The following is a 25,644-nucleotide window of genomic DNA, read 5'->3' as shown; positions in this document are numbered from 1 at the left end:
TATCCGTCCACTGCACTGTGGGTGTGCCTGTCCCTATGGAGGTGCCTGGAAAGACATGCTGGTGACATACCCCTTACAGGAGAGGACTGAGGCCGAGGACACATTCCAGAGCCAGAGCATGCAGGCCTTGGCTACACTGTCCTCTCAGTGGCTATTCTTTTACAGGCCCCTTGGTCCGCAAGCCTCTCCCCGAGCCCACCTCAGGGGCCCCGGGCCTGAGCAGGAAACTTCAGAGTAGGCAGGATGGAGATTTCTCCTCTAGTCTTCCGGGGCTATCATACTAGTGTGGGACAAAGCGCAGGCCAGGCCTTCCTGACACAGCTTCCCCAGACTGATGGGAGGGCGGGATCCCCAAACACCAGCCCCACCTGTGCCCCCAAGTACACACCACTTCTGTAGCCTCTGCCCCATGCAGGACAGGCAAGTACAATGTGGGGTCAGGAAACCACTTTCTTCAGGAGGGAATCCCCGCCCCCACCCTCCCTTGTTCACTCCTGGAGGAGCTCAGCACAGAAAGGGGTCTGGAGAGGAGGAGCAAGCCAGGGGTCAAGGCTGGGGTGGAGAGCCCAGTGACCACCACAGTCGGCATATGGGGCTGCGCCATCACTCTCCACTACAGCAGCAGAGGGACCCTCTAGGCTCCGGGGCTGCCCAAAAACCACACAATGGACTCAGGTGAGCTCCAGCAGCAGCCTCTCCCCCATCTCAGGGTACAGGGTGAAGGCCAAGCGGGGGATAGAGGTAAGGAGGCCAGGGCCAGGGGATAGTGAAGAGAGAGGTCAGGACAACAGCACAAAGGACAGGCTGGCCCGTGCTCAGGATGACAGGAGGGACCAGCACAGAGAGGGGCCATGAGGCCAGGCCAAGCCTCACCTTCCCCACATCACATGCGCCCACGTCTGACCACAGCATCTGCCCCTCAGCCCGAGGACACGGGAGGGCAGGCGACACGCAAGCCCACACGGCTGCTTACCCAGAGAGCACGCCCAGCACCAGGTTGAGCATGAAGAAAGAGCCGATGATGATGAGAGGGATGAAGTACAGCCAGTTCCAGGTGTTGCCGGCCGCGTCGTTCGTCTGCAGGCGAGAAGGAGATGAGCAAAAAACGGGTCGCAAGACCCATAGCCCCTGCTGCAGAAGCACCCTCGACCCTCCTCAAATACCTGGCAGGGCCTAGGCAGGGAGTGTTCCGGGGCTGGGGGAGTGGCAGGACCCACAGCAGACCTGCCTCCCTGGCCCCACAGCACTTTCTTGGAAGCTGCCCCGGAGCTCTCAAAGGACCAAGGACAATTAGCACTCCTGGTCTCCGCCCAGCCAAGTGGAAAAGCCAAGGAATTTGCTCCAGGGAGCCAGAGGCTCCCCCGAAACCTGGAAGGCCGCACACCCAGCCTCTGCTCGGACACCTCCTCTGTCCTTCCCGGGCTACTGGACATACCTGTCAGCTCTACAGACATTTCTCCTGAATGCAGCGCGGGGGCCCCAGGCCCAAGTCTGATTTTCTGTCTGCAGCGGTCTCCACAGCTCAGAGGCTGTAAGGTCCCAGGCCTTATTCCCCCCATATCAAGAGCAAGCCACAAGTCCCCAAGGAACTGTTCTCACCACGGGCTGGGCTTAAGCCAGAAGCCAGCGCTCAGGCATGATCCAAAAACTGAATGCAAAGAAGGGCGTCTCACCCAGACCTTTTGACTTTTAAAATCTGGGTCTCATGACGTAACACCAAAAGTGTTCAGTTTTCAGCTGAAACTCATTTGCCATACCAAAAACCAGAAAAAGCAAAAACTGAGTGAAGAAAGACAATCGATAGATGCCATGACGGTTAATTTTATGTGTCAATTTGACTGGCCCACAGGGTCCCCAGATATTTATCAAACATTATTCTGGGTGTTTCCACAAATGTGTTTTTGGATGAGACTAGCATTTTAATGGATAGAGTAAAGCAGACGGCCTCCCATAAGGTGGTGGACCTTATTCAATCAGTTGAAGATCTGAAGAGAAGAAAAGTCCACCTCTCCTCCAAGTAGGAGGGAGTTCTCTCGGAGACTGCCGCAGACGTCATCTGTACCCCTGGCTCTGTTAGGTCTCCACCTGCTGGCTCTTGGACCGGGACTGCACCCCTGTCTCTCCCGGGTCTGGAATCTGCCAGCCTAAACTGCCAATTTGGACTCGCCAACCTTCACATTCACAAAGGCCAATTCCTAGTAATCAGTTGATCAATCTCTCTTTCTCTGTCTTCATACATATCTATATACATACACATACGTATGCATCTTATTGGTTCTTTATTTCTGGAGAACCTGACTGATACAGATGACCGATGACACTAAGAGACAAAGATGAGAAAAGTATCTGACAAAGATTTTAAAGCAGCCATCCTAAAAATGCTTCAAAGGCTAACCATGTACACACTTGAAACACACTCAAAAAATAGAAATTTTCAGCAAAGAAATAGTATCAGCAAACAAATAGAAGATACAAAGAAGAACCAAGTGAAAAACTTAGAACTGAAAACCACAATAATCAAAATTATAATCTAAATGGAAAGGTACAGGGCGCCTGGGTGGCTCAGTGGGTTAAGCCTCTGTCATGATCTCAGGGTGCTGGGATTGAGGCCCACATCGGGCTGGGCTCTCTGCTCGGCAGGGAGCCTGCTTCTCCCCCCTCTCTCTCTGCCTGCCTCTCTGCCTACTTGTGATCTCTGTCTTTCAAATAAATAAAATCTTTAAACGGAAAAGTACGACAACAGAGTGGAGGAGACAGAGGAAAGAACCCGTGAACAGTAACAGAGAACAACAGAAGTTACCCAGTCTGATAAGCAGAGAGAAACCGACTTTAAAAACAAAAACAGGGGCGCCTGGGTGGCCCAGTTGGTTGAGCATCTGCCTTTGGCACAGGTTGTGATCCTGGGATCCTGGGATCCTAGGATCCAGCCCAGCATCGGGCTCCCTGCTCAGCAGGGGCGTCTGCCACTCCCTCTCCCTCTGCCCCTGCTTGTGCACATGCTCACTCTCTCTCTCTCTGTGTCAAATAAGGAAATAAAATCTTTACAAATAAATAAATAATAAATTAAAAATAAAACACAAAAACAAGAAAGAAACAACAGAACCTCAACAACCTGTGAGACTATAACGAAAGATCTAAGATTCATATCATCAGAACGGCAGAATACAGGAGAAAGAGGAGAAGGCTGGGAAGTACTCAAAAAAAAAAAAAATAGTGCCCAAAAGCTTTCCACATTTGTCAAAAGACATAAACCTACAGATTCAAGAAGTTAAATCCAAAGAAATCCAAAATAAGGCATAGCATAGTCAAATTTAGGAAAACTAAAGACAAATTACTGAAAGTAGTATAAAAGAAATGACATCTTACTTACAAGGGGAAAATGATTTTAAATCCATGGTCAAAGAAGAAATCTCAAGGGAAATATAAAAATACACTGAACTGAACAAAAATGAAAACACAACATATCAAAATTGAAGGGCACGGCTAAGGCAGCGTCAAGAGGGAAATTTAAAGCACGAATACATATATTACAAAAGAGGAAAAATCTCAAATCAATAATCTAAGCTTCCACCTCAAGCAGCTAGGAAAAACAAAAGAGCAACATAAACCCACATCAATCCCAAGCAACTAAATAATAATGTAAGACCACGAAGGGGTCTGAGTGTCTCAGTCGGCCAAGCATCCAGCTCATGATCTCAGCACATGTTCTGATCTCAAGGTTGTGAGTTCAACCCATACTGGGCTTCAAAAGAAAAGAAAAGGAAGAAAAAAAAAAAGAAGAGAAAAGAAGGAAAGGGAAGGGAAGGGAAGAGGAGAGAGAAGAGAAGAGAAATAAGAGAATAAATCAACAAAATTGAAAATAAAAATAATAGAAAAAATCAATTTTTTAAAACTGGTTCTTGGGGTGCCTGGGTGGCTCAGTGGGTTAAGCAACTGCCTTCAGCTCAGGTCACGATCCTGGAGTCCCAGGATCGAGTCCCGCATCGGGCTCCCTGCTTGGCAGGGAGTCTGCTTCTCCCTCTGACCCTCCCCCTTCTCATGCGCTGTCTTTCTCAAAAATAAATAAATAAAATCTTTTTTAAAAAATTGGTTCTTAAAAAAAAAACTATTAAATTGACATACCTCTGATAACACTAAGAAAAAAGGAGAGAAGACAAATTATCAACATCATGAATGAAACAGGGGATATCACTACATAGACCCAGCTGCCATCGAAAGGTCAATGAAGGAACGCCACCAACAACTCGATGTATGCTCGACAACGCAGATGAAACAGAGCAAGTTCTCAAAACACACAAACTAGCACAACTCATCCAGTATAAAGTAGCTAAATTTAATCATACTATAATTATTAAGGAAAGTGAAATTTTAAAATTTTCCCCCTAAAAAGGGCAGATATATTGATCAATTAGAATGAATGACCTAGAAATAATATATAGATATACTGATCAATTAGAATTGATGACCTAGAAATAAATAAATCCCCGTAAAAAGGGCAGATATATTGATCAATAGATTAGAATTGATGACCTAGAAATAAACCCTTACACTTACAATCAATTGATTTTTTAACAAGGATGACAAGACAATGCAACAGGGGAAAGTTTGTCTTTTCAACAAACGGTGCTAAGACCACCAGAAGCTGAATCCCTGCCACACACCACATGCAAAATTACGTCAAAGTGGTCATAGAGCTAAAGACAGGGACAAACACTACCAAACTAAACGGAAACTCAGAAGTGAATCTTCATGACTTTGGGTTAGGTAATAAATTCTTAGCTATAACTCCAAAAGCACATGGTGAAAATAAAAGCAGAAAAATGGGACTTCATTAAAATAGAAATCATTTGTACTTCAAGTGACACCATCAAGAAAATGAAAAGACAACCCACAGGATGTGAGAATGTATTTACCAATCATCTATCTGGTAAGTGCTAACATCATAATATAGAGAGAAAAATTACAGGTCAATAGCAAAATGACAAATTAACCAATTTAAAAATGGGGAAAGAATCTGAAAATACATTTCTCCAAAGAAGACATATAACGGGTGCGATCAGCACATAAAAACGCTCATTATCATAAGTCGTTAGAAGAAATGCAAATCGAAGCCAAGATGAAATACCATTTCACTTCATGGGTGTTTGGTTAAATTTAAGTTAAATCTTAACAAGATGCTGTCGAGGATGTGGAGAAAAAGGGGCCTCGCCCAGTTAGTGGGGACACAGGCCGGCGCAGCCATGGTGGAAGACAGCACGGACGTCCCTCCAGAAGGTGAAGACAGAGCTGCCCTCCGACCCCACAACCGCACGATGGGTATTTACCCCCGAAATTAGAGGAATATTAATTGAGAGGGATACGTGTGCCCTAATGTTTTTAGCAGTGTCATCTACAACAGCCGAGGTATGGAAACAGTCCAAGTGTCCACGGACGGACGAATGGGTGAGGAAGATGTGACACGTCTAAACACGAAGGGACGAAATCTTGCCACTGGCAACAACATGGACGCAGCTGGAGAGTGTCATGCTAAGTGAGACACGTCAAGCAGAGAAAGACAAATACCATATGATTTCACCCACATACGGAATTTAAGAAACAAAACAAATGGGAAAAAAAAAAAAAACAGAAACAGAAATACAAACCACGAAACAGACTCCTAACTATAAAGAACAAAGTGCTGGTTGCCAGAGGCGACACGGGTGGGGGGATGGGTGAAACGGACGGGGATTCAGTAGCGCACTCGTCACGATGGTCACAGGGTGATGCGTGGAAGTGCTGAACTACTCTACTGTACACCTGAAACTAATAAAACGCTGTAAAAAACAACAGAAATCACTTATATCATGAATGAATGAATGCATGACTATTTTAAAAATTAAATTTTACTTTTCCTAGGATGCTTAAATTTTAAAAAGACAGATGATACCAAGTGTTGAGGAGAACACAGAGAATCAGAGCGCTTATGCATGCCTGCTGGGATGGAAGGTGCTGCAGCCACTGCGGGAATCAGTCTGGCAGCCCCTCAGACGGCTACACACACAGTTACCACACGATCTAGCAATCCCATGGTTAGGCAAATACGTAAGGGAAGTAACATATTCCACACAAAATTTGTGCACATTTGTTCATAGTGGTGTGATTCATGATATAAAAAAGTTAAAACAATCCAGGGGCGCCTGGGGGGCTCAGTGGGTTAAGCCTCTGCCTTCGGCTCGGGTCATGATCTCAGGGTCCTGGGATCGAGCCCCGCATCGGGCTCTCTGCTCAGCAGGGAGCCTGCTTCCCCCTCTTTCTCTGCCTGCCTCTCTGCCTGCTTGTGATCTCTCTCTGTCAAATAAAAGAATAAAATCTTAAAAAAAAAAGTTGAAACGATCCAAATTTCCATCAACTGATGAAATATAAACCAAATATAGTTTATCCACTCAATGGAGTCATATTTGATAATAAAAGCAGTGAGATAGTGCCACGTGCTACAACATGGACGGACCTGAGAAACACAAAGGTCAACATACTCTATGGCTGCATTTACAGGAAACATCTGGAATAGATTAACAGACAGAGACAAATATATTAGTGGTTGTCAGGGGCTAAAGGATGGAAGAACGGGGAGTGACTGTGGCGTGATGCTAACGGACATGGGGTTTCTTTTTTAGTTGAAAAAAATCTTCAAAAATTAGGTAATGTTGACGGCCACACAACCGTATGAACATACAAGAACCATTAACTGTATACTTTAAATTGCTAAATTTTATCATATGTGAACTATATCTCAAAAGTATTATTTGAAAAAAAAATCCATAAAAGAAATCTCTAGGGCGTCTGGGGGGCTCAGTGGGTTAAGCTGAAGACCTTCGGCTCAGGTCATGGTCCCAGAGTGCCGGGATCGAGTCCTGCACCGGCCTCCCAGCTCCACGGGGAGTCTGCTTCTCCCTCTGACCTTCTCCCATCCTATGTTCTCTGTCTCTCTCTCTCTCAAATAAATAAATAAAATCTTCAAAAAAAAAAAAAAAGAAATCTCTAGACCCCGATTATAGAATTCTACCAATTCTCTAAAAAAGAAACAATACACCTATATAAATCTCTTCTAGAAAGTGGAAGAGGAGGAGCTTCTTCCTAATTCGTTTCCTAAGTCTTGTGTTGTCCTCATACCGATATCAGGACAAAGACAATTCAAAAAAGAAGGAGATTACAGACCAAAAGCCCCATGAATATAGATGCCAGAACCCTTGATGAAATATTAACAAACAGTACTGGGCAATATATAAAAATAACTGTATACCATGACACGTGGGGTTTATTCCAGGGATGTCAAGCTGTTTCAAAATTCCAAAGTCAGTCAGTGTAATCCACCACACTAACGAGCTAAAGAAAACATCACATTATCATATGCGAAGACAATATTTTATAAAATTCAACGCCCACACATGATAAAACCTCTCAGAAAGGAGGAACAGGGGACGCGCCTCTGTGATAAAGAGCAGCCACAAAAAACAAAAAAACCCACAGTTCACGTTATATTGAACTTCTTCCCTATGGTTCGGAGCATGGACATACGGTTGTTCTCCCCATTCGTATCCAACACACCGCTGGAAGTTTCAGCGCCGGACCAAGGCAGGAAAAGGAGCCAGAGGGCATAGGAATGTACGCGGGCCTCGTACGCTGAAAACCATGAAATTCCGATTAAAGAAACGAGAGGAGACCGACGTAAACGGAGAGATGCACCATGTTCCCGGAGCGGAAGGCCTGGCAGAGTGATGACACGATCCCCTCGAACAGAACAAAGTGAGAAAGACCGGCCTACCTGGCGATTTGTGTACAGCACGGCCGCCGTGAAGAAGCCTGTGTGGTTTTGGTGAGAGGGACACATGGGTCCCTGGAAAAGACACAGACCCAGGGGCATCTGCCTGGCTAAGTCAGAGGAACATACAACTCCTGACCTTGGCGTTTTGAGCTCAAGCCCCACATCGTGTGTAGAACTTGCTTTAAACAGGAAAGCGACAGAAACAGACCCACACAGAATCCAGCCAACTTCTCAGGCAGAGGTGCAAAAGCAATTCAATGGAGGAAATCCAGCTCCTTCAAAAAGGGTACGCGAGGACCCAGACATTCGTAAGCTCAGCAAGTAAGGGCGGAAGGGAAGACGGGAGGGAGACGTGGGAAGGAGAATCTCAGCCTAAACCTCACACTTCATACAAAAATTAACTCAAAATGGATTGCAGTGTGCATGTAAATGTAAAACAATTAAAATTTGTTTTAAAAAAGTAGACGAAAATCTTCAGAATTTAGGACTAGGCAAAGAGTTTTTAGACTCGACCCCAAAAGCCCAATGCACAAAAGGAAAAGTAAATAAACTGGACTTTATCAAAATAAAAAATGATTTTTCTGGGGAAAAAAAAATGCTTGTTCTGTGAAAGACCCGGTAAAGACTATGAAAAGTCAAGTTAATGGCTAAGGAAAAATATTTGCAAGTCACATATCTGACAAAGAAGTGGTTTCTAGAAGACAGAAAAACTCCACAGTAAAATAACAATCCAGACTGAGGACACAGGGTACGAAGAGAGATTTCACGGAGAAGACACACAAACAGCGAGTGAGCATGGAACGACACCAGCACCGTCTGCCCCCAGAGGTGCGGGCTGCACCAGAGTCACACTCACCAGACGGCTGAAGGTAAAAACAATGGCAACGTCAAACACTGGCAAGGGCACGACACGTCGCGCACGGCTGGTGGGCATGTAAAAGAACACAGTCCTCTGGGAAATTTCTATTCCTTAAAAAAGTAAACATGCAACTACTGTACAACCCAGAAACTGTACTCTTAGGCATTTACCCCAGAGAAATGACAGCTTACGTTTGCACAGAAAACCTGTATACAAGTGTGCACAATCGCTGTGTTCTCAATCACCCCAAACTGGGAACGGTCCAGAGGTCCTGTAACGTGAGTGCCGGGCAGGGTGAGACGTCAGCCACACCCAGTAATCCCGACGAATCCCCCAAGAACCACGTCAGTGAAAGTGGCCAACCCGAAAAGTAATGCTCATACAGCTCCCTTTACTAACCTCCCTGAAAGGACAGCGATGGCAGAGTAGTGGTTCCTGGAGGGGCGTGGGGGAAGGGTAAGAGAGAAGGGGGTGTGGGTACAGAAGGGCTACCGGGGGTCCTGCCAGAATGGAACCTTCTGTGTCCCCACTGGGTCAGGCTCAGCATTCTGGTTGGGGTACAAGCCCCCTGCATAATTAAAAGACACAGGGGACCGCTCCACAGACTTCCGACAACGGCATGTAAACCCTCAATTACCTCCAACAATCCCCGTCTCCCCTGCCAGTCCCTCCCGCTATGCCCCCTGGGAGGGGCCCGGCCAGAGCCAGACACTGGCCGCCATCCTCATCCCACACTATCTTCTCCGGCACGTTCCACAGTTTTACCCCCACCTCGGACACTGCTCTCGTCCAGTTAGCAGCATCGGGCCTGGTCGGTGGCTTTCTCTAAACTGTTTTCCTGGCTCTGCTTCTCCCCAGCCCCTGGTGGTGCTCCCAGCCCGCGCCAGGGGCTCCACCTCGGTCCCCTTGGCCACCCCTTCCTTCCTACTTGGCTTCTGAATGTTGGAGACCCCAGCAGCCGTGTTCGAGAATGCGCCGTCTTCGGCCTTCTTTGCTTCTCCTTCTACACCCCTTGCCGAGACAGTCGCGTCCTCTCCCATAACGCTGAGCACGACCCTGACCTCAGACAGACCCCCTCAGTCCCGCCGTGACCTCTGAGCTCCCCGTCACACACCCGGCCGTGCACTTGGCGTGTCCCCACCATGGCAATGGCTCTCTGAAACAGCCTGTGGCCAAAGCTGGGTCCTTGGGCTCCGCGACCACCCACGGAAACGAAACCGAGCAAAGGTCTGGCTCCCAAGTCTCCCTTCTCAAGGAAAGGCACCACCCTTCGCAGTGGGGAGGTCACACCCTCTCGGGGTCCTCCTTCCCCCACACCGCACGGCGACGGCGCCCGCTGTGACACGCAGCCGGCACTCCCGCGTCAGAACGCCTGGCGGCAGCCGTCACACAACCAGCACCACAGACACCCAGACACCCTCACAGACCAGCCTCGCTTCCCTCCTACAGCCCGTCTGAACACACTCGTGCTCCTGGGCAGAAATGGGGGTCAGTCCTGCGACTTCCGGTAACTCCTGGGTAACCGAAGGCTCTGCAATCACTTCAAGGAGAAAATGGTCTCGATTCAGCAACTACGAGTCTAGTCCCAGCTGGCAACAAACTACGTGGCACGCTTTACACCAAGAGCCTCTGCTCTCTCAGCCGCCTGCACTGGGAGGTGGAGGCTGGGCCCTCCTCGCCCCTCCACGCCTGCCCCTGCTCCTTCTTCCTCGGCATGCTGTTGGGCTACTGACCCCACCACTATCCAGGCAGGGGAGGGACAGCAGGGGGACAGGCGAACTGTGCCGTGCATGGCGCTGTCCCAAGACCGTCGCATCTCTCTGGCCTGACACAATATCCGGACTCGTCTCACTTAGGACCCATCTGACTCCACTGACGTTTCAAAATGAGGCCAGCCATTTCTCCTCCCGTCGGGGACACCCTCACCCACCTCCGTCGGTTGTCAGCAGTCCTCTGAACAGACGTTCTCTGCTGAGACTTCATCATTCCCCTGGTCAGAATTTAAAAGGGCTCCAGGCTGCCCCTACCCCTGGGCCATAGCTGGTCGGCGAGAGGCACTCACATCACACACTCTCCTCTCCCGTTCCCAGCAACAAGCATGCTCTCCGTCTCTCTCTCCGTCCACCCCATGGCTGCAGGCCAATGGCTCTCCCTCGAGGCATAGGCACGGTCTCGGGCCTTCCCGCCCAATGACACATCGGAAAGGACCATAAAAGCTGCACTCACTGGGCTGGAAGAGAGGGTACGCTCTCTCTCCAAAGAACCCCCTTTAAAAGCTGATTTATAACAACAACCCTCCTGTTAGTGTGCAGAGTGGACCCCGATCCTGGACCCCGCCCTGGGCACCAGCCTCACAGCTCACCACTGTCACGGCGTCCTGGTGCCTCGCCAAAGCTCCAGAGCACAATCCCACCCCACCTGCATATCTGGCTTCCAGACCTCACCAGGCCTTGCTTTCACGCGGTTCCTGGCTCCTCATACTCCTTCGTCGTCTTCAAAGCACTGGCCATTGTCAGGCCTTTACTGAAGGCCTCCTGCTCGCCACGGTATGAGGAGCATCTCGGGGAGTGCCCAGAGAGTGGGTCCCAGGCAAACCCCCGTCTGAGGAATCTCTGTGGCTCTCTGGACCACAGCCTCCTGCCCTAGGGTCAGGCTCCTGTGCAGCCCCTCGCCCACAGGGCACAGACCCACCAGTCTGAGTCACCTGGGCCGACGGCCAAGTCCCAGACGGCACCGAACGCTGCAGAACCCTGCTCTAGGTTTCTGTTGTTCAGGTGGGGATGGCGGAGATGTGGCCAGCTCAGAGCTATTTTTAGGGTCTGTCTTTGGGAAATTACTCTTTGATTGGCTGCAGGAAGAGAACAGCCAAGCCCCTCATACCGCCTTGGTGCCTGTTCCTCTTTTCCTCAGTTGAACAGAGCCCGTTGTGAGACACGACTCGCACTCCGAGAAGGGATCTGGCTCCAGGAACATTGGGCCAACTTCTCTTAACTCCTCGTCTTCCCTGTGCCAGCCCAGTGAGCATTTACCACACGTTTGCTGGATACCGAGCCCTGAGACCTACCTGGCTCTCTGTGAACCCACGGAGAAGGCACAGGGCAAAGGGTCCCATTCTGTCCCTTTCCTCCCATCCATCACGCCACCAGACTACACCACCGTCATTTCCTCCCCAGGCTCCTCGAGGCTGGGGAGCACAGGGTTCAGGGGCTTATCGTCCAAACCCCACATCAGCGTACAAGTGGCAGGTTCAGCGTGAAATGTGTTGTATCACAGGGCCCTCCACCCAAGTACCCACGCAGGGCACACCCTAGCCATCCAGAACACAGCCATCAACCAGCTGTGCCTTGCCGGCCAAACCTTCCAAGAGTCCTAGCTTGTGTGTACCTTCTCTCTCTACCTCCCAGAGCCCCTGGGGGCCTAATTTAATCGTGCTCCTGTCCTGGGGGCTCATGGGGCTTTAGTGGGTAGAAGGTAGCAAGGCGTTCATCACACGAAAAAGCAAACAGCATTGTGCTCCAGCGTTCATGGCAGAGTCCGCCAGGAAGAGCTTCACGTGGAGGGAGGCGGGAGTGGGAAAGGTCACCAGGTAAGGGCCTTAGACCAGCTTCGTCACGGGCCCCAACCCAGACTGCCCCATATACACCACTGTGACGGGTAGGCACTCTCATGGGCAAGACGTTCAAGAAGAAACAGTGCCAGAGAGATAGAGCAGAAGACACGAATGCGCAAGACACACACTCTCACCCCAGGTCCCCAGCATCATCGGAGAGGTCTCCCTGCATGTGGCCCTGCCCTGTCTTCCCCAGGCAGCCTCAGGACAGGGAGAGGCCAGTAGGCTTCCCTGCCCCTCACTCCATCCTGAAAACCCCGCCAGGGATGGCATAGCTAGGAGCTCCCAGCAAGCTGCCACCAGTCCTAGGGACTGGAGCAAATTCAACAAGCTCTCCATGCCTCAGTTTCCTCCTTGTACAATGGGGTTCTCGAGATGATTCTGTGACTTAACAGGGAGGAGACACTTCACACGGGGCCTAACAACGAGCCGTGGGGGGCCTGAGGGACCACGCCATGGCCACTCAATGATCAGCAGCAGCATCTCTGAAAGTGTCCGCCCAGCCCTCAGCATCACTCATACAGGAACCGGCCCGGAGACTCTAGGACCAAGGCCAAGAGTGTGAGTGGACAGTGGGCAGCTGGTGGAGCCATCTGAAGGAAGGGGCCTAGATTTCATCCTACGGCAGACGAAGGAGCTTGGGGTTGGGCAGAGGCTCCTAGGTCAGAAATATTACCCCAAATGAGGCTGCAGGAGCTCCAGGGTCCGTCCACGGCCCCAGGGCCAAGGCACAACTCACAACTCACATTGTAGAGGATGTCGGTCCAGCCCTCCATGGTGATGCACTGGAAAACCGTCAAGATGGCGAACAGGATATTGTCGAAGTTGGTGATGCCGAAGTTAGGGCCTGGCCAGTACTCCCGACATTCTGTGTCCCCCTCACACAGCCGGGCTGGGGCCTCCTTGCCGCAGGGGAAGTCGCCCACTGGATCTGGATCTGCGAAGAGAAGAGTGAAGCACAGACCCTGAGCCCAGAAACACCAAGTGCTCCCACCCCTGCTGGGATTCCTGGGTTGCGGAGACCTCATCACGGGGAGGGGCGGGAGCAGGAATCAAGCACCAGTGGGATCCTCCCTCAATGTCCCACCATCCCTCCGTGCACCGGCTCTCTCCCCGTGCCCACACCTGCCCTCCCCGAGCTCAGACCAACCCTCCCAGGAACTACTGGTCAACCTCTCCCTCTCAGCTAGAACCTGCCCCTCACGCTTGAGGCACGCTCAGGACTTAGGCACCTGAAAATCAAAAAAGACAAAGTCCTAACATCCAATTCTTCCTACCACTACCACCCTGATTTCTCCTTTCCCTCACAGTCAAGCCGCCCCAAGACTCCTGACCGGCAGATCCGCCTGTCACTCCGGAGCCACCACAAGCTGGAGTCAGCCACTGCGGTCCCTGCTCACCAGGCAAGTCGGCTCAGAGTCCAGCCAGCAGGGACCCAGAGGGTGGCTGGGGGTCACAGCGCCCAGGCCTCACAGCACTGGCCCCTGCGGAGTCTACATGTTTCCACCAGCTATGATAAGAAGTTTTTAAAAATCATGAATGATTCAAATTCTGGTAAGAGCTTTCTCTGCATTGAGTGATATGACCTGCCTCCCTGCAAGTCCACCTAGAACCCCACACATTCTGACCACCTCCACCAAAACAGCCTGGCCGCAGCCATCTCTCTGGATCGTGACATTAGCCTCCCCGAGCCTATTTCTGCCTTTGCCTTCCTGGAGCGGCCTCGCTCAGAGCCCTCCCCTGCCTTCCCGACCTCTCTCAGAATAAGAGTCCGAGTTCCCACCACAGCCTCGAAGCCCGCGCGACCCCCTCTGCTCCCGCGGCCCCTCACCCTGGCCTCTGCACGCACCGGGCCCTGGAACCGGAGCCCTCGGCCCAGCAACCGCCCAGCAGTCCCTCTCACTGCTCTGACAGCTGCTCAAGGGCCACCTCAGGAGACAGGCCTCCCGGGCTGATTTCCCTGGTTTCCGTGAAGCAGGCTCCCCAATTACTATATTGCCAATTCTCCTTTTGTTTTCCCCCAGAAGTTACTATCATCTATGATCACCGCGTTTCTGTGTCTGCTCAGGTGTTTGTGCCCTCCTGGAGGTGGTGTGTGTCCCCCACTAGCACAGGAGCTCCCCGGTCCGCTGGACTCCCAAGCAGGGCCTCCAGGATGAATGAGTCCGAGGGGCGCGGCCAGGCCTCACCTGTGCTGTTGGGGAAGCAGGCCTTGTGGAATTTGCCCATGTAGAACTCGAGGCCGATGATGGCGAACATGAGGATGGCAAAGAAGAGAAGCAGCCCGATCTGCAGGAGTGGGACCATGGCCTTCATGATGGACTTGAGCACCACCTGCAAGCCTGGACCAGAGCAGCCACGGAGGGCGGGTCAGAGCGGAGGGGCTGGTGCTGGGGCTGGGGGAGTGGGGGAGCAGACCAGCCAGAGCCTGGGCTGGGCAGCACTGGGGGCCGGGGCACGGTGCTGGTCTGGGCACTGTCCAAGTAGGGGATGAGCAGGGAGTACAGGGAACCATGAGTTTAGGGGAACAGCCTGCACTTACAGGGGAGTCCTCGGGTGGGGACCAAACAGGACAGTCCCCGGGGTGGGAGACCAAACAGGACAGTCCCCGGGGTGGGAGACCAAACAGGACAGTCCCCGGGGTGGGAGACCAAACAGGACAGTCCCCGGGGTGGGAGACCAAGCAGGACAGTCCCCGGGGTGGGAGACCAAACAGGACAGTCCCCGGGGTGGGAGACCAAGCAGGACAGTCCCCGGGGTGGGGACCAAACAGGACAGTCCCCGGGGTGGGAGACCAAACAGGACAGTCCCCGGGGTGGGGACCAAACAGGACAGTCCCCGGGGTGGGAGACCAAACAGGACAGTCCCCGGGGTGGGAGACCAAGCATAAGCCTTGGAAGGAAGTGGACAGAAAGATGTCCCAAAGCAGGGGAGAAGCAGGATGCGGGGTGTCAGAGTACAAAGTCAGGGGAGAGAAGTGGACTATGAAGGGCTCCATGGGGAGTGAGCAGAGAATCCTGAGGAGAAAGGGTGGGGGGTGCTGGGAGAGAGAAGCAAAAGATTCGGGAGGCCGAGAGCAGGAGATCCTAGGAGGGCTGTATAAGAGTTCCCAACAGACACAGTTCCTTGGGGACAGTGAAGCAGGGGACCCACCCCCAGGAGTGTCTGACCACTAACCCCCAGCACGGGTGTGTCCAAGCCAAAGGAACCAGCACACAGGGAGGCTCAACCCCACGACCCCTTTTCCACCTGCCCCAGCTCTTAGATACAGGCCTGAGCCTTCGCCTGGCAGGGTCTTGGGGCAGAATGAGGGCTTTCCTGTAGTGGCCTCAGGGGGACACAGCTCTCGGTCCCTGCCCGCCAGGGGCTCTGAGAAAAACCCAACCCCACGGTAACCTTGGCCCTCCTGCCCGGCTCCTTGAGCAGCAGAATCCAAGAGCATGTCTTAACCTGGCCTTGGGTGTCCACGGCCCTGCCGAGCCTAAGGCAAGACAGGGGGTCCCTTGCAGCCTCTGGCTGTCTTCTCAGGCACCAGCCCACCAGCTTGCTCAATCTCTCATCTGTACCTTAACCCCAGAAAACAAAGCAGAGCTAGAAATAGAGCAGAGAATGTGAAGAGAATAAAGCTTCCAGCTGGGGAAGCCAAGTCAGAGCAAAAGAACTGGGCCACTCTCTGGGCTTTTACAGAGAATTTCAAGGCTTCTTCACACCTGGTTCCCGGGGGTCAGGAGCCCTGAGCTTAGAGTCACCAGAGCCAAAGGGGTCCCTGGTTAGGGCTTAAGTGTGTCCGTGGCTGTGGTGAGGCTGGGGGAGGCGGTCAGGAGTCCAAGCAGGCTTGGGTCTAATGGCTCTTGCCAGACTCACTCGGAATCCCAGACACCAGCTTCAGGGGCCTGAGCACACGCACAGCCCGCAGGGTCCGCAGGTCAAAGTCAGTGCCAGCCGTGGCCAGGATCCTGGCAGGAAAGAGAAGGAGGGAACTAGAGGCTTCCATACTCAGGTAAGAGAACCCGTTCCCCACCCCCCACATCCTTTCTCCCAAGAATAGGGACACCTTGTCTCTTCTGTCCCCTACTGTCCAAACACAGGGCAGGCACAAGGTATGGGACCTGCCAAGCAGGAAGGGTCAGGGACTGAATTCAGGCGTCCCCATAGTAATGTTAGCAACAGCTGCTTCCAGCGCAACCATCCCTCTGGCTCGAAGGAATCACCCTGAGAGGACCCTTGGTCTCTGACACCTGGCCTGGCCTTGAATCTGCCCTCCAGCTAAACCCAAGCCAGAACAAGGCTCCCACACCAACCCCAGCCACATGGCAAACAGCCTCAAGAAACACGGGGAGGAGTGAAACGGGTAACACCGAGGCTGAACAGACACACACACACTCTCTTCAAGCCCTTCTCTCAGGGGAACAGCGGTGTGGGGCAGGGAAGGTGGAACAGAGGCTTCGGGGACTCAGGAAAGCCGTCATAATCAGTCCGTTGGCAGAAAAACATATTCTGATGCCTTCCATTTCAGAAAACAAAAGATCTGAGAACCACCTCTCAGCACCGCACATTTCTCTGCTCCCTTCACACCAAAGCTCAGTCAGAGGGTCAGTCCTGGGTCTGACCTTACCTTCCCGTCCCCGTTAGGCTCCCACCCACACCGCTCCCCTGAAATGCCGTTTGAGCCCATACCTTGCCAACTCCGGTGGTCAAGTCTCCTGCTCTAAATGGTTCCTTCTCCAGCCTTTGGCCAACTCTCTCATTTCCCTCGAACTCCCCAGGAGCCCCTCCAGGTCTCGACGGCCACCTTTGCCTTGTGCACCAGACTTGGGAGGTGGAGGCCCTGGGGCTCTCTCCCAGCAGGATCTACCCCTTGGCTCTGAATGCCACAGCGTGCTTTCCACTCCTAATCGCACAGCTTTAACCCAAATCTAGAACTGAGGACTCATACATCCAACTGCTCTTTTAACCCTTCCACTTGGCTATCAAAAAGTGTATCAAGCATTACATAATTAAAGAACCATTTTTTAAACATTAATGTATAAAAGTGTTGAAACATGAACTTCTTTAGAAAGTTCAGAGCTGCTACACTGTGGCGACTAAGCTTTGATTCCTACTGCAGCCTTGCTTCTTCCCCAGTTCCCACTCTCTGAGTACTCCTCGTCGATGTTGTTTCAGCCAAAACCAGGGCTTCCCTGAGTCCTCTCTCCCCTCACTCTATACACCATGCACCAACAGTCCTGGCGGTTCTGCTTGTAGAATGTGTCCCGGACTCTTGGTGAAGAAGGCTCTGTGCTCCTGCTTGAGATACATGGCAGCGAGAATAGAATTTGAGACAGAGCTGAAACTCTCAGTGGAAAAAGAAAGAAAGGCAACAAGAAAATATCTGTTCAAACCGGAAGTCCAGAGCACATGAAGAAACCCAGTGTTACGAGAGACTTCCAACTATCAAAACTGACTACTGGAAGAACTTTGTTCTGACGAAATTGACACATATGAAACAAACGCAGCCAGAAACAGGTCGTGTCTGAAAGACTAGCCAGTTTGGGCAATAAACATACAGCAGTAACAGTGATAATAAATCACACTCTGGGCTGGAGACACAGTTTGAGAGCATGAGTGATTTGGAAAATAGTACAGAGGCTAGTACTGAAGAACTCATCCGCAGACATCAAGAAGCCAAAGAAGGAATAAGAGAGAGAAATTAAGCAAAACGGAGGTCAGATCATATGCTCAGCACACATCCGGTATGAGATGCGGAAGAGAACAGGGCAGAGGGCGAAGAAGCAACATTGGAGGAGGTAGCAGGTGAGAAATTTACAGAACTATAAATGACTTTTTAAATCGAAAGTGCACTATAAGTACCCATTGAATAAAGAAAATACATCCGACTAGAAACAGGGAGGAATGGCAGAACATCAAGGATAAAAAGACAGCCTTAGAAGTTGCCAGAAAGAAAAAGAAAAGACAAAATATCTTCTAATAGCGAAAAAGGATAATTGAAAAGAAAAAAACCTTCACTTTGGCAAAAATACGTGCCAGAAGGCCATCGAGTTATACCTTCCAAGAGCAGCAGAAAGTAATGGTCACCTTAGAACTTTATATCCAGCTAAACTGTCAATGAAGAGTGAGGGCAAAATAAACATATTTTCAGGGGTGCTTGGGGGGCTCAGATGTTGAGCCTCTGCCTTTGGCTGGAGTCATGATCTCAGGGTTCTGGGATAGAGCCCCGCACCAGGCGCTCTGCTCAGCGGGGAGTCTGCGCCTCCTTCTCCCACTCCTCCTGCTGTGTTCCCCCTCTCACTGTCTCTCTCTCGTCAAATAAATAAAATCTTTTTAAAAAATTTTTTTCAGACATAAAAGAAGTCATCACCCCAGATTTCAACACAGTCAAAAAGTCCAGCAAAGCTCCTCTCACAGTCTGAAGGGCTGAATACCAAAACTCAGTAAGGCTACCTAAGATTAAAACAAAATTAGCAGCTTTGGGACTCCTGGGTGGCTCAGTCAATTAAGCGTCTGACTCTTGGTTTCTTCTCAGGTCATGATCTCAGGGTCGTGACACTGAGCCCCGAGTTGGGCTCTGTGCTGGGCATGGAGGCTGCTAAGAGTTTCTTTCCCCCTCTAGGCCTCCTTCCACTCACACATGTGTGTGCTCTCTCTCTCTCTCTCAAATGAATAAGTCTTTAAAAAAAAAATTAGCAGCCTTGATGTACAACAGAGTTCTAGTCTTCTACATCTTTCCTATCTCACCTATCAAACTCCGCTCCTAACAAATAAAGAACATAGCCTTTTTGAGTACATGGGAATATCTTTGAAAACTGCCCATGTCCAAGGTGCCTGGGTGGTGCGGTCATTTGGGCATCACGTTCGCCCTGGTGTTCTAACTTTATAAACTAACAGAAAAGTTTATTTACACTGTGATTTCAAGTTGAAGACTAATAGTTTATAAAAAGTATTGGAACATTTTAACAAACTTATGATTCAACATCTTTACATTTTACTGGATACACAGCACTTGAGTACTTATGAAGATCCGGTTACAGTAAATTTATAAATGTTTGACACTAAGTTTGTGAAATGGGATAAAACATTTAGAGTCACCTCGAAAGCCACTGTTAAAAATTGCTAAAAGTTGGGCGCCTGGGTGGCTCAGTGGGTTAAGCCGCTGCCTTCGGCTCAGGTCATGATCTCAGGGTCCTGGGATCGATGTTTTGTAAGCTGAATCTAAAATTGTTCCATTTTACTGAGAAATGGTCGGCACGTATGCCTGCGTGCGTGTGGTGCACGGCAGGGCGTCTCGGTTTACCTCTGCTGCGAGGTGATCCCCACGACAGGTCCGGCTCACACCCAAAAGCTCACGGAGACACATTTAAACGAGCTGTGATGGGCTCCGGAGGCCCCCCCTTCCCAGCGTTCCTACGTGTCCTGCGGCAGCCACGGGAACCGGGGCGCTCGTTGTATCCCTGGTACTCACCGTCCTGATGCTCGAGCTGGAACTCGGGAACTTTGACCACCTTACCCCGGCTCCCCACCTCACCAGCTCCCACTTCCGGTAGCCACAGATCTGATCTCTTTTTCTCTGAGTTTGGTGTTTTGCTTTGTTTTGTTCTGGCTTCGGATTCCACATAACAGTGAGACCATATGGTGTTTGTCTTCCTCCGTCTCACTAGGTCCATCCATGTTGTCACAAATTCATCTCAATTTTTTAAAAAGAACACATTTTTGTATTTGTAACTCTAATCAATTGAATATTGATTCTTCTTTTTTTTTCTGAATAATCTTTCATGCTCAAAATCCACTTTTTTTTTATATTCTTTAGGGGCGCCTGGGTGGCTCAGTGGGTTAAGCCTCTGCCTTCGGCTCAGATCATGATCTCAGGGTCCTGGGATCGAGTCCCACACTGGGCTCCCTGCTCAGCAGGGAGCCTGATTCCCCCTCTCTCTCTCTGCCTGCCTCTCTGCCTACTTGTGATCTCTGTCTGTCAAATAAATAGTCTTTTTTTAAAAAGTTTTTATTTATTTATTTGAGAGAGGGAGTGAAAGAGAGAGGACAAGAGGGGAGCAGGTCAAGCAGACTCCCCATGAAGCTGGGAGCCAGACGTGGGACTCGATCCTAGGACTCCAGGATCATGACCTGAGCTGAAGGCAGTCGCTTAACCGAGTTCCCCTGGCGCCCTCAAAATCCATTCTTAAGAGCCGACAAACCATTTATCAGAGGGATTTCCTTTAAAATCAGACAATAAAATAAGAATCCCCACCATTATTCTCACTTCATCTTATTAGAGAGTTCTAGCAAACACAAGAGAACATGAGAAAAAAGTAAGGAAATGAATAGATAAAATGATTCTTTCCAAAAGCAAAGATAAAACTCCCAGGAGCCGGGTCGGAGCAGCCTCGCTCACGGGCCATCCCAGAACCGCAGCAGCCGCCTCGCCTGGGATGAGATGAGGAGCCTGGCCTGGGGGCGGGGGACGGGGGCCAGGACCGGGGCTGTGAGAAGCCCCGTGAGCAGCCCTGAGGTCACTCGGTTTGGACGCCCGCTGGCCAACTGCATCAGCTTGAACAGCACCCTGCAGGCTTGCGAGGACCCCTAACTTCAGCTTCTGCAGAGGACAGAAAACGGCCTGGGGCCTTCAAGGGAGAGGACAGCAAAGCGAGACCGGAAGCAGTGACAGAGAAGCGCGCGGAACAGCCGCCTGCAGGTGTGCTGCACGGAAGCTGAGAAACAGCCAGAGCGGGCTGGAGGCCCCCGTCGAAAAGACGAGCTGTCGACAGCACCCGGGCCCAGCGGCGTGTCGGAACACAGGCGTTCGAGCTAAAGGAACCCAGACGCCCCCGCTTGGAGGGACCGTGGCACCCAACGCTTCAGTCACACTGGCGTCAGTGAAGAGGAGCCACTTAGAAGCAACTGGAAAGTGTGAGTGACCTCCACCAAGACAACCACCGCATCTTATGGACAAAAGGGGGAGCACTGAATAAAGGTGAGATTTACTGTAACCCTGGACAGACAGACGAAGCACACGTGTTTAGAATTTGACTCTCCAGAAATCAGCTTAGAGATTCTCAACAACTGAAGCTGTTCCAAAAGTAATTTCTTAAACTACGACAAATCGACCTCGGAATTTATCTGGAAAACTAAAAAGGCAAACAAATTGAAGAAAGGCTCAGAAAAACTTCAGAAAAGAAGAGCCAAGAGTAAAGGACTCGTTTAATGAGATACGAGAGGCTTCCTTGAGCTCAGCAACCGGACCACACGCCGACGCGCAGAGCAAGGGCCAGGAGGGTTCAAATCAGAACACAGACACAGAGCCTGCTCTGCGCGGAGGCACGAGGGGGCTGGCAACAGAGGTGCAACCAAACGACAGGAAACTGAGCCACGTTCGAGCCTGATGGACAGAGGAAATACACCACCATCCACCTTTGAGGCCTTGTGCCTCAGAAGGAGTCCAAGGTGGCGTATAGATGCGCGCGTGCTTTGGGGTCTTATCTATAAAAGCAAAATGGGAAATAAAGGACAAGTCCGACAACAGAGTGTGGCCAAGGCCCGTCCACACAAGGCCCCCGTGAGGGCGACGGACTGTGGTGGGAGCAGGGTGCCATCTCCGCCACACGGTCCCAACTGTGTATTTTTAAGACCTACGCACAGAAAAAGCTTGGAAAGAAATATTGCAAAATATTAGCAGCAGTAACATCTCAGGACAGCCTGTGAGCCATTGTTTTTACTCTTTCCTATATCCACATTTTCAAGCGAGAAAGTCAATGTCTTTTTACTTACATAGAAAAGAAAAATGTGCTTCACTGAAATGAAGAAATACAGAATAATAATAATGTTGAGGTACTTTAATTACAGACATTACACGAACAGCAACAGAAACGTAGTTAGAGCATGCATCCCTGAATTCTGCAAGAATTTCTTGGTGCCTTCCCTTCCCGAAGTCTTAGGCTCTAGAAAAATCCTGGAAAGCGAGGTGGTGACATGAGCCAGGGAGGGAGGTGGGGGTGGGGTGTCGGCTCTCTTCCCCTCCAGGACCAGCCAGTGCCTCCTTCCAGCTCCACACCTAGCCGGGCGCCTGGCAGGAGTGCACGCTCGAACGTGCTCCTGGAGCAGCACTGGAATTTCCAAAACGAAATGGCCAAGGATCCAAGAGTCATAAAACTGACACAATTTAGTAATGTGCGAACATACCCAAAAATCACCAGTATTGGAAACTGAAAGGTAAGGCGGCCGTGAGACAGCTTTACACCCAATAAATTAACACGAGCTTTAGAAACGTCACATCCCGTGGTGGCGGGGGCAGGCGGGGGGTGGGTGACACTCATGATTGGAACAGAACCAGCGGGAATTATAAACGACGCTTCCCATTTGGTTGGAAAACAACTTGGCAAAATGAAATGCACCTCGTGTTTAAACACTTTTCACCAGGCCACTCTGCGAGCATGTCCCGTCGGAATAATGCACCGAGGCTTCACGGCATCTGCTGGGGAACCCAGACAGGACATGTCCACACTAGGCAACAGAGAAACACAACACAACACCAATACCACAGTGAACGAGACACAGGGCGGCCATGCAAAGGGTAACAATTTCAGGGAACATGCTTGTGAAACAGACTGACGTGTGTGGCAGGAAAGAAACCAGACACAAAGGGCCACATCGTGTCTGACCACATCTGTCCAGAGCAGACAAATCCAGGGACAGAAAGGGGACCAGACGGGGCCAGGGGCTGGAGGGGAGAGGGAAGGCAGACAGTCAGGTCTCTTTGGGAAGCTGATGGAAATGTCCTCAGATTAAGTTGTGGTCATGGCTGTAGCACCCTACGGCCACGCGAAAAGCCACTGAATTATATGCTGTAAAAAAGTGAACGTCACGGTATGTGAATTTTACCTCAGTATGCTTCTCTAGGAAAAGAAGGAGATAAAATACAAGTTTTTTTAATGTGAACTATGGTTCAAGTGTCGCTGACACATGAGGATTTGAGCCCCAGAGCACATAGAAGCCCCTGCTGGCGACTGTCGCCCAACTCCCAGGCCCAGGTCCCCTTCTGCACGGCAAGCAGAAGAGGGTAAATGCATGGGGTTGTATCCACAGTCCCCTGCGGAGACCCGCTCTTGCCCTGGCACCCAGGAGGAGGGGGTACTCCCCGTGGCATTGTGGCCTCGGGGGGCAGGACTCCCACAGCTGCAGCCTTGGCCTTCGTCCCTGAGCCCCATGCAGGAACTATGTCCCCCCTGACCCCGGGGTCCCAGCTGAGGTCTCCCTGCCTCCCCACAGCAGTCTGTGCATAGCCTCTGGGCTCACACCCCAGCTGGAGCCAGCGTCTGAGGCCTGACCCAACCCAGCCACACCTCATGAGGCCACCCATTTCCGAAAATGCCGAGAACTGCCAGAGGCGACCAGGAAGCCACAAGGGCTATGTGTCTGAGAGGACGTGGCAGGACAGAGAAGCCACCAATGTCCCCAGACGTAATCCCAATCTGAACCCTAACCCACATCTTGGGGCTTACACCTCGCCTGCCCTTCCCGCCCTCGCACCCTACGCCTTCCTGCCCCTGCGGCCTGTGCCAGCCCCTCAGAATGTCCATGCTGAGCCTGGCGGGGAACCACAGACCTGGTGTGGTCCTGCAGCCCCCAACCTTATCAGCCCGTGTTCTGTTCTGTTTGGGGACGCCATCAGAGCCAGGACCACAAGGCTGGTGATGACAGTCTGGGGGATTCTGCCCTGCTGGGAGCATGCAAAGCTCCCTGAATCCTCACAACAGTCCCTCAAGAGGGGGACAACTGTCATGCTGTTTGATGATGGTAGAGGGTGTCCTCTGTCCAGCCCCAGGCCAAGCGGGCAGCTCTGAGACTCCTGTCCCATCAAGCCCAGCAAAGGGAGCAAAGATAGGGTGACCACCAGTGTCCGGTGGCCCCGGCCAGCCATAGTCCATGCTGCTGACCCAGCACAGTAGCCACAGACACCCCCTGGACTTCTGGAAACCTCAGTGTGGATGACCCGCAGCAGGAAGGGTCTGGAGCGCAGGGGCCTACCCGCCCCCTCGGATGCTACGACCCAGCAGTGGTGCTGAGCTGAGCGAAGGCCCCATCCCAGCCAGGGCCTGAGCCAGGCAGCATTTCAGGGGCACCACTCAGCCCCTCTGGGAAGGTCAGGCCCTGCCGAGGCCGGGGGGTGCTGCGGCCGCCCCCTCCACCCCAACACGGGCACCCCAAGCTCAGCAGGGCCCGCCTGGAAGAGCCCAAGCCCCCGACCACCAGAGCCAGGATTCCCGCCCGAGCCCACCTCCTCCGGGCTGCCAGACTTCGGGAAGACCTCGCGTGTCTGCGACAGGACAAGAACAGCGTGAGGGTCCCCTGGTGAGGCTGCGTGACAGAGCGCTTGCAGGACATGCCCAGTGGTATCAGCACCACCAGCGGCAGAAGGGCCGGCTCCAGCCTCCCAAGAACCGCTGGGGACCTCACTGAGGGCCGGGGAGGCAAGTGGCTCCGGGCGGGACCAGAAGCTCTCCACCAGGCGAAGTGTCCACGCCGGCATGCCCCTGCCTCAGCTCACACCGGGGAGCTTGGGGGGCCTCCAGGCCAGGACCCACCGGGTAGCTGCCATGCCAGCCAGGCCCACAGCCCCAACTCTGGCCCAGGGACACCAGAGCCGAGCTGGCGGACACATGACAGAGACGGCACCGGCCCCATCTCCAGGAACTGCTTTGTCATGGACTTTCCAGGTGCTGGCTCTTGCCCAGGAGGCTGCTGGCAGTTGCCATGGAGACAGCCTGTGGGTCTTGGCCAAAGAGGCCTCAGTATCCCCTCAGCCTCCCAGCCCACTCGCAGCCCAGGGCCTCCCAGGCCCACCTCCCCTGCACCAGAGGCCCTGAGACTGCCCCAAACCCAGGCAGCCACGGGCTGGGATGAAGAAGGGCTGGGCCTGGCATGTGTGAGTCTCCACCCTGGAGAACACAGCTGGCAGCAGATGGCACTCACACGTCATTCAAACAGAAACCCTGTGGCCTGTCTACTGGGTGCCAGGGACATGCAGAGGTCAGCAGCATGACCCCCATCATAGAGGAAGAAACTGCAGTTCAGAGACACATGCAAGTGTCCAGGCTCACAGCCACAAAGATGTGGGGCTGGGACACTAGCCAGGACCTCATGCCTCACAGTGACACACGCCGACACATGCTGGGGTCAGTCCTCCATGCAAGAAGGGTCAGAGTCTCTGCTTCAAGCTCAGAAGAGTCTAGACACATGTGGCCATTCTCCCATCACTTCTCCTCAATGGGCTATGGGACAAGCAGGGACCCTGCAGAGCAGACGGCAAGGGCCACCAGCCCCAACCTCCTGAGGGCACAGTGAGCGACCCTTGCAGGGATGTGCTATACGGCCCCTCAGCTGACC

At 51.9% G+C, this 25,644-nt stretch overlaps 1 protein-coding gene across 10 annotated transcripts in view; it reads right to left on the bottom strand.

Moving 5' to 3' along the window:
* The window catches only part of CACNA1B (calcium voltage-gated channel subunit alpha1 B), a 174,984-nt gene that overhangs the window by 128,710 nt on the left and 20,630 nt on the right, over positions 1 to 25,644 (bottom strand). For all 10 annotated transcript variants that reach the window (XR_007122284.1, XM_047700142.1, XM_047700141.1 and 7 more), the window contains exons 4-7: positions 16,135 to 16,226; positions 14,460 to 14,612; positions 13,017 to 13,207; positions 974 to 1,077 (exon numbers count right to left, since the gene is read on the bottom strand). Coding sequence is in view for 9 of the 10 variants with exons in the window: in XM_047700142.1 (XP_047556098.1) it covers positions 974 to 1,077; positions 13,017 to 13,207; positions 14,460 to 14,612; positions 16,135 to 16,226 (540 nt within the window). In the remaining variant the exon portion in view is untranslated. The remainder of the gene's footprint in view (positions 1 to 973; positions 1,078 to 13,016; positions 13,208 to 14,459; positions 14,613 to 16,134; positions 16,227 to 25,644) is intronic.

Source organism: Lutra lutra, chromosome 13, assembly GCF_902655055.1.
Source record: "Lutra lutra chromosome 13, mLutLut1.2, whole genome shotgun sequence".
Lineage (NCBI taxonomy): Eukaryota > Metazoa > Chordata > Mammalia > Carnivora > Mustelidae > Lutra > Lutra lutra.
The sequence above is the reverse complement of the archived record's forward strand: the minus strand, read 5'-3'. Positions and strand labels throughout refer to the sequence as shown.